Below are 9,385 nucleotides of genomic sequence, written 5' to 3'. Positions count from 1 at the left end.
GCTCATCCATCTTAAATGGCGCTGATCTTAAAAGAAAAGTGATTTCAAACAGAATGGCCGTTTTGAGGCTGAAGACATGGCGTGCTCGCTCACCTGCGCTGTTGAGGAGGTTGTTGAGGCCCTCCTCCAGGAGGGGGTCCACGGGCGAATCCCGACCCGGCTCCCAGTCCACGTCTCCAGCCTCACTCTCCCCGTGGCCACTGTCCTTAGTGCTCAGCCAATCAGCGTCCTGCGCGCCCAGCCTTCAGAGGAGGATGGGAGGATGAGAGAGGGGGAGAAAAGAGCGAGTGAGTGATTGAGTGAGACTGTGCGTGGGAAGTTAATGGAGGAGTGTGCAAGGCACATCTGCAAATATTACAGAGTTCTACACGCCATACTCTACACACACACACATACACACGCACATACACACACACACACACACACACACACATTTTTATATACACTCACACACAAACACACAGACATGAACACATTTGAACTCTCTCTCTCTCCTTCTCTCTCACACACACACACACACACACACACACACACACACACACACACACACACACACACACACACACACACACACTGCTATGCAGGGAATTCCTCACTAATCAGTGGTTGAACAAGCTCAATGAGCCCACAGACAGGAAATCACACCAGCCTGAGCTATCAGCAGACTCTGATAAAGGGAGAGGCAGAGAAGACTTCAAACAGACCCCAACACACACACACATGCACACACACACACACACACACACACACAATCACACACACACACACACACACACACACACACACACACACACACACACACACACACACACACACAACACACACACACACACACACACACACACACACACACACACACACACATACCGGTACACAGACCAAACCCTGAACTGCACAGCATATGCAAACATTTACACACATTGAAGTAAAGATAGACCTGCTGACACAGATCAGTGTTTGTCCATCCATACACACACAGACACACAGACACACACACACACACACACACACACACACACACACACACACACACACACACACACACACACACGCGTGCAGACACACGCACACACACACGCGCAGACACACGCACACACATACACTCACACACACACATTATATACTTTCACACTCACACATTTCTTACTCAGAAGTCACCAGGCACACAGACATAAAGACACATTAACAAGCACAAACCATCCATACAACACAAACAACCATATCGATAGGCACCAGACAGGAAGACGTTTATCACTCGCTATCTGTAAATACCCCAACCATACATCATTCCTTCCTTTGTTCACTACTTTATATCAACACTGATCGAGTGAATCAGCTTCAGGTATGAAGCCATTGACTCGAGGGCACCTACAGTAAAGGCACTGACTCTTACAGGCTAGGTGGTGAAAGGCGCTAGTGTCTGACAGGCTAAGGACCTAGGAGACAGGTTAGGATGACACATGAGGCTATCAGTGACTTATAGCAACACTGTGAAGTTTACTCGTGCCATCTCCTGTTGACAAGGTGTGAGTCAGGACTCTGAGACACGCACATCCACACGCACATAGACACATGCACACTTATGCACACACACACACACACACACACACACACACACACACACATATATATATATATATATACACACTCACACCCACACACACACACACACACACACACACACACACACACACACACACACACACACACACACACACACACACACACATATACACAGGCATTCACACACACACACACACACACACACACACATATTTATATACACGCACACTCACCCACACACAACCACACACACACACACACACACACACACACACACTCACACAGCACACATGCTCCAACCTGTCCTTCATTTTACTCCTGTTGAGTAGCGAGCTATGGTCACGCAACTCTTCTACATCCTGTTTACGAGCCCCCAAAGCACCTGCAGACCTCTTAAACACTGTCCAGTCCCTGAAGGCCTTTGCAGTGGTTAGGGTCTTTTTTTTTAAAAACTTTACAGTTTTTTTTTTCTTTCACGTTATGGGCAAAAGTAATGGCTGTAGCATTTTTTTACCTTTCCTTTTGTGCGTGTGTGTGTGTTTCTGTGAGTGTGTGTGTGTGTGTGTGTGTGTGTGTGTGTGTGTGTGTGTGTGTGTGTTGGTGTCCTGTGTCCTTACCGGCCGGTGCGGTGAGAGTACTTGTTCCCTCGGAAGTTTGGTCTGGGCTGGAACTGTCCCTGATGGAGGAGCGAGAGCAACTGAGAGACCTGCTGCAGAGAGAGAGAGAGAGAAAGAGAGAGAGAGAGAGAGAGAGAGACAGAGAGAGAGAGAGAAAGAAAGACAGAGAGAGAGACAAGAAGAGAGGGAGAGAGAGAGAAGAAGAGAGGGAGGGAGAGAAAGAGACACAGAGAGAGAGTCAGTCAGACGGGTGCAGTTTTACTGGTGTTCCTGCCTTAGCAATGACTACAAATACACTGGTGTTGTGACAAAGACGAAATGGTATCAGAGAGAGAAAAATCAGAAGGAGCCAGTAGGGTATATAGGACAGGAGAGCATGTCTCTTTACTGGACACAGTAGGGTATAGAGGACAGGAGAGCATGTCTCTTTACTGGACACAGTAGGGTAGGAGAGCATGTCTCTTTACTGGACACAGAGCAGCTGTCTGTTTACAGGAGGCTGTTAGGTTTAAAAGATGATCTTGGAATGCCAGTGAAGCAGGTCATGAGACAGAGATATGATTTAGAGAGGCAGCCGCTCACACCTGCAGACTTTTGGATGTTGTTATTTGTTTACGGGCTACTTAAATACCAATAGCTTCATAAAGAAACACTTTAGAAACACACAGGCAACATTTAGCAGAAACATTTTTTGCAAAACCAGGTTCTTGGTGGGTAAAATTGCTACAAAAGAAATGGCCATATTTCCTTGAAAGGGATTGTGTATGCACCTTTTATTCTATACAGAATCCTCAGAGAGAAGAAGAGAAGAAGAAAAGATTCTAAAAGGAGTAGACATGTGGTCTGGTCACACACACACACACACACACACACACACACACACTCTCACACACACACACACACACACACACACACACACACACACACACACACACACAATATGGTCTGGTCAATGTCCAAACCCAAAGAATTCTTCTAACCGCCTTTGTGTCCACTACACACGGATTGTGTTTTTTTTTTTGGATTGTGTATGTGTTTCCCATTAGACGATATATAAGGAAATGTCCAGCATGGCACCACCTGACCAGCTTTCCCAGACTTGTATGAGTCTGATTGGGACCAATCATAAGTTGCCGTGAGGCCTTTTGTTTGCTATGGGAGCGGATGCAGGCACTGATGGAGGTATACAGAACCAAGTAGAGAGGAAATGTTGGGGTATTGTGAAGAGTGGCGGTCCAGTGTGTGTGTGTGTGCATGTGTGTGTGTGTGTGTGTGTGTTTGGTGTGTGTGTGTGTGTGTGTTTGGTGGTGTGTGTGTGTGTGTGTGTGTGTGTGGTGTGGTGTGGTCGAGAGTCAGAAAGGTCCAGAGGAATGGGGGTTGACACAAAGGGAGGTGTGGGGGTGGGGTGGGGTGGGGTGGGGTGGGGTGTGGTGGGCGGCGGGAAGTCATTTTTACGCTGAGGCTATTCTTCTTCAGACGGTTTCCTTCCAGGATGCACCTCTGAAACAGAGCTGCTGCAATATGGAATGAGAGAAAGGAGAGAGAGAGAGAGAGAGGGAGAGAGAAAGAGAGGGAGAGAGAGAGAGAGAGAGAGAGAGAGGAACATAGAGGGGAGAGAGAGAGAGAGAGACATAGAGGGAGAGAGAGAGGGAGAGAGAGAGAGGAGAGACATAGAGGGAGAGAGAGAGGGAGAGAGAGAGGGAGAGGAACAAAGAGTGAGAGGGAGAGGGGGAGAGAGAGAAAGACAGAGAGGGAGAAAGAGAGAGGGAGAGTGAGAGAGAGAGGGAGAGGGAGGAGAGGGAGGAGAGGGAGATCCCTGGAGACCCTGTCTGGATGTTGCTCAGAACCAAAGTGCCAACTGGGGCAAGTGGGTGCGGGAGGGGAGCGGGAGGGGAGCGGGAGGGGAGCGGGAGGGGAGCGGGAGGGGAGCGGGAGGGGTGCGGGTGGCGAAGGGTCAGAATCCACACTCTTCCTGCCCTTAACTTAACCACCACACTCACGTGAGGCCTGAGACCCTGCCAGGCTCTTTGTTCTCTTCAATGAGCACACACACACACACACACACACACACATAGACAGACACACACACACACACACAAACATGCACTCACTCTTACTCTAAAACCCATATATACCCAGTTGTAGGCTACACCCCCCCATCATCACACACACACACACATACACACACATACACACTCACACACACACACACACACACACACACACACACACACACACACAACAGCTGTTTCTTCACAGTCGAAAATGCACACATACACACATCCAAGAAAAAACACACATATGCTATTGTCCAAGCAACAGGGAGGACTCTAAGGTAACTTTCCCAATGCTGCAGTTCTGTTTTTTTTTCCAATATACTGTATGTTCCGGAATCTTCTTTCCCTTTTTTATACTGTATAGTTTGCAGCACAGTTGATTCAGCTGCATCAGCTCATAGCACCCGCTTCAAGGCCCATTTCTTTCCTAACATAGTTTAACCTTTCTGAGATGACAGATTTAGGCTAACTTCTAGAGGGACTTTCCCCTTAGAGAATAAGCTATACTTATTCAGTTACTTTGTCTTTCTTTTTTCCTTATACTTTTTATCCCCCTCTCTCTCTCGCTCTCTCTCTCTCTCTTTTTCCTTCCTTTATTTCCCCTTTCTCTCTCTCTCTCTCACACACAGAGTCCGTCCATGCCTCTTCCTTTAATAAGTCCCTGTTATATGATCTGATTGAGTTATTATTGAGGTCTGGCAGAGATTCTTCCTCTGAGGGCAACTGGGGGGTTTGGGTTACTGTCTGAGAGTCTGGGGTGGCTGAGCAAACTCACTGCTCTAACTCCATCAGCTGTCCCTCCAGGCAGCGCGAGACACACACCAGGCCCAATAACAGACTGCCATGCTGGGCAAGCGCCTGCTCACAGCTCCCTGCTCCCCTCTAACTTTCACAACATCCAGCCAGAACTCGGAGGAAAGTCTCAATGTCTTCAGCAAAACATTAAGATCATGCAGATTTCCTACAGCAGTGATGAATAAAGTTATAAGATTTATAAAGAATATATATTCTAAGATTTATAAAGAATAATATAATATATTTAATATATACAATATATGATATGATATGATATGATATGATATGATATAATATGATATGATATTATAAGATATTATATGATATAATAAGATATGATATGATATTTTGGGCCACTATCTTTTCTTACCTGTACTTCAGGGGAGGCAGACGACAGCTCAATGGGGCTGTCCCCACCGAAGGCAGCCATGGAGAGGCGCACCAGGTTCCTCAGCATCTGTCTGTGGTCGTCCTCAGCCTGCCTGCTGAGGGAGTCTGTGTTCTTGGGCCTCCTCAGCGTTGCCTGGGATACGGCCGGGGACAGGTTTCCCTTCTGGCCCTCCAGTGTCCCAGAATGCACCTCTGAGTTGGCGTGGTGCCGATTCAGAGTTCCTGCCTGGGAGAGCGAAGAGGTGGTGGAGGAGGAGGGGTTCCGCGCCTTGCGGAGGGTCCGGTATGGCATGCCAGGGGTGTGGGGGGTGTGGGGGGTGGGCCCGTCCAGTTCGATGTTTCCGGGTTTCCGCAAGGTCCTGGTCTGGTTGTGCTGAAACGTCATGTTGGGATCTGGCATTGCGTGGGCCGACCGGGAGGTGGCCGGCGTCCGGCAGAACTGGCCGTCGACGTGGAGCTCCGCGGGAGACGGCGGAGCTCCAGAGGAGAGCGGCTGGGCCTCATCCTCCGGGGGGTCGTCCCTGCGCCCTCTCAGGACTGGCACCAGCTGGATGTCCGTCTTGCGGATGTGCTTCTGGGGCCTGCGCGGGTGGCGCGTGTAGGTCGACTCCGCCTGCCTGCAGTTGTAGGCGTGGTTGTCGCGTTTCTCCTGGCGACAGAAGGTGGTCACCAGGGCGACAGCCAACAGCAGAAGCAGGCAAGAGGCACCCAGGCAGATGGCCATCAGCATGGTGAAGCTCAGCTGGGCCTTCTGACCAGGGGCTGAGTTCTTCAGGTGATCCAAAAGGTTGATGAAACTGACTTCCAGAGTTGTCCGGGTGACAAGCACTGGGATGCCCATGTCCGACACGGCAATGCCTACTTTAAACGTCTTGCCGATGAGGTCAGTGGCATTGGTGGTGTTCACGTACAGTTGCCCTGTTTTAGTGTCCAGCCAGAACAAGCGAGAAGGGTTCCCGTCAACAATCCGAAAATGGATTTTTCCATTCAGGCCTGAATCTGGATCGTGGGCTTTGATGGTAGTGGCTAAGTAGCCCTGATGTTTACGTGCTGAGGTCCGATTGGTGGGGAGGTAAAGTGGCCTCTCGTTCACCTCGCCCATCTCCGCCACGACCTCCCCTTTCTCTGCATTCACAGGTACACTAACCTTGGCCACACCCCCCTTGGGAGGAGGCTCGTTGATTTCAGGGTAGTTGTCGTTATCATCCTGGAGCTCGATGATTACTGTGGCGCTGCTGGTGAGCGGGGGGTGACCGTGATCGATGGCCTGCACAACAAAAGTGTAGATGCGGGACTCCTCAAAGTCCAAAGACTGCTGGACCGTGACCACACCAGTGGTGGGATGGACTGAGAAGGAGAACGAGGGCGTGCTGAGATCATTGGACTCATGAATAGAGTAAGACACCTTGCCACTGAGATCCAAGTCCACATCACTGGCCTCAACGGCAAGAACTTGGAAACCGGCTTTGTTATTTTCCTTGAAGATGGCTCTGTAGTGGGTCTTGGAGAAGACGGGAGCGTTGTCGTTTTCATCCAATACGCGAACAGTTATTTGGCGAAAACAAGACAACGAGGGCTGCCCATTGTCCCGAGCGAAAAGCGTTAAATTATATTCCATCGTTTTCTCCCGATCCAATGTCCCATTAGTGACAATCATGTAGTTGTCTCCGTGAATATTCTTGAGGCGAAAGTGTCCCGATCCATGTTGAATGTGAGCACGCACCTCACCGTTTTCGCCAGAATCTGCGTCCGAAACCATGACCAGGGCCAGGAACGTCTCGTTAGGCGCTCCCTCGGACACGGTGGCCACTGGTGAATCTGGTGGCGTCCAGGTGACATGTATCCTCGGAGCATTGTCGTTCACGTCTCGTAGCTTGACCTGTAGCTTGCAGTGCGAAGGGATGCCATTAGGCCCTAAGTCCCGGGCCTGGATGTCCACCTCGTACGTGTCCTTCTCCTCATAGTCCAAGGGTCCAACCAGGGTCACGGCCCCAGTTTGGGGGTGCACGCTGAAAATCCTTTGGACGTCCGCTGGGGCATGCTTACTCAGGGAGTACTCGATTTCCCCATTGGCTCCTTCATCGGGGTCTGTGGCACGAAGTTTGATGACCACTGTCCCACGGCTGGTGTCCTCTGGGAGGACCACCGAGGGCGCTCCGTCCTCGAACACCGGACTGTTGTCATTGGAGTCCAAGATGTTGACTGTCACGATGGTCATGCCAGATCTTGGGGGGTTGCCCTTGTCGAAGGCCAAGACTGTGATGTCTATGGAGGACAGCTCCTCCCGGTCCAGCTCTTTGATTACGATCAGCTCGGCCTGCTTGGTGCCCCCGCTGCCGCTCTTCACATCCAGGGCAAAGTGCTGGCTGATGGACATGGAGTAGGTCTGCAGACCGTTCGGACCGGCGTCCAGGTCCACGGCCCGCTCCAGCGGAATCCTCATCCCGAGCGCGGCCGTCTCGGAGATCTCCACGTCCTGCCTGAGGCTGGGGAAGGTGGGGCTGTGGTCGTTCAGGTCCATCACCTCCACGCGCACATGCAGGAAGTCCATCACGCCTGCCTTCCTGTAGAGGATGTTGAAGGCGATCTCACAGTGGTCAACGCCGCGGCACAGCTCCTCCCGGTCCAGCCGGCGAAGCGTCGACACCTCACCTCCCCGCGCCGACACGGCGAAGGGCAGGGCTTGTCCGTGCCCTGCGACCTGGAAATCCTCCAGTGACCCCTGCTCCCCTCGCTGACGCAGGTCGTCGACCAGACGGCCCACCTTCGTCCCAGCCTCCTGCTCCTCCAGGACACGGTACGTGATGGTGTGGGGAGTCGAGTCGAAAGACTGGGCCCGACACTCCAAACAAAATACCAGAACCAGAACCAACGCTTGATTGAGAGACTGGGCCAGCATTGTAACTGTGTGGTGTGTGGTGATGCCTTTTCGAGCTAAACTAACCTATAATCTCAAAAGTGCATTCTACGGCTCTGTGGTAATAGAGTGTTGTCGAGTTGTCTCTCTCTGTCTATTTAAGATTTACAGAAACTGCCAGTAATTCAAACACAGGAAAGAAGAGTGATAAACACTTCTACAGGACTCTGAAAAAAACAGTTTTTCTTAACTACTACCAATGCAGTCCAAATAGTTTAAATACATCTAAAAAAGCTACGATGGGTTTTTACTCACTTAACATCCTGTGACCATTGTCATTTTTATTCTAACAAAAGCCAACAAGGAACACAACAAAAAACCTTGTCATTCTCAAGTATTACAAAAAAAGACTTTTGTCTAAAAATGAACAAAGCTATGTACTACAGTTTAACTAGTTTTACCGTTTTACTGCGATTGTCCTTCTCTTGTCAGTAAGTTCTGATTCAGTAGTGTATGAACAGAGTTATACACTTCTCCCTCTCCGCTGGAGAATCCCCTCAGCTCTACTCACTCACTCTCATACACACACACAGGTTGCTGTTGGCTCCCAGTCTCTCCCTGCTAGTCCAAACTTCAGAGCGCTTCGAGTTTCCAAAGTGAAATCTGGAACTTTGGGTCTGTGATGATACACGTGTGAGGGGTGGGGTTAAGAAGTTTCGAACCAATCACAGCCTGTGGGGCGGGCAGTGAGGTTCTGACAGACCCCTCCCCCCTTCAGGGCAGTGAGTAAGAAAAAATCTAACCCACAGCCTGGGGGACGGACGGGACTGGGCAGGAGTTAAAATAACAGCGGTGTGCTTTCAGAGAAACGTGATCCCACCTCTCTCACTTACTCACTCACTCACCCACTCAGTCACACACACCCCCCTCTCCGTCCTCCTTCACCCCTCTCCCCCGCTCACACCCCTACCTTACTCTCCGTCCAAATAAACACCTCAAACCCTCTCAACCGCGGGGTGCTTCTCAGTCACTGGGACATGGGTCTGAAGAGACCTGTAGAGACCCGAGGAGACCCAGAGGTAAATCAGGCCGTGTCAGGCCTTGAT

General features: G+C 50.4%; 1 protein-coding gene across 1 annotated transcript in view; it reads right to left on the bottom strand.

Moving 5' to 3' along the window:
• Nucleotides 1-8,919, bottom strand: part of pcdh12 (protocadherin 12) — a 15,715-nt gene extending 6,796 nt beyond the window's left edge. Inside the window, exons 1-3 of the mRNA XM_048231974.1 lie at nt 5,403-8,919; nt 2,181-2,272; nt 94-242 (exon numbers count right to left, since the gene is read on the bottom strand). Of these exons, the coding sequence (XP_048087931.1) occupies nt 94-242; nt 2,181-2,272; nt 5,403-8,321 (3,160 nt within the window). The 5' untranslated portion in view covers nt 8,322-8,919. The remainder of the gene's footprint in view (nt 1-93; nt 243-2,180; nt 2,273-5,402) is intronic.
• Nucleotides 8,920-9,385: the final 466 nt, after the last annotated feature.

This window comes from Alosa alosa, chromosome 21 (genome assembly GCF_017589495.1).
Source record: "Alosa alosa isolate M-15738 ecotype Scorff River chromosome 21, AALO_Geno_1.1, whole genome shotgun sequence".
In the NCBI taxonomy this organism is placed as follows: Eukaryota; Metazoa; Chordata; class Actinopteri; order Clupeiformes; family Clupeidae; genus Alosa; species Alosa alosa.
Note: the sequence above shows the minus strand (reverse complement) of the source record. Positions and strands in the feature narration are given on the sequence as shown.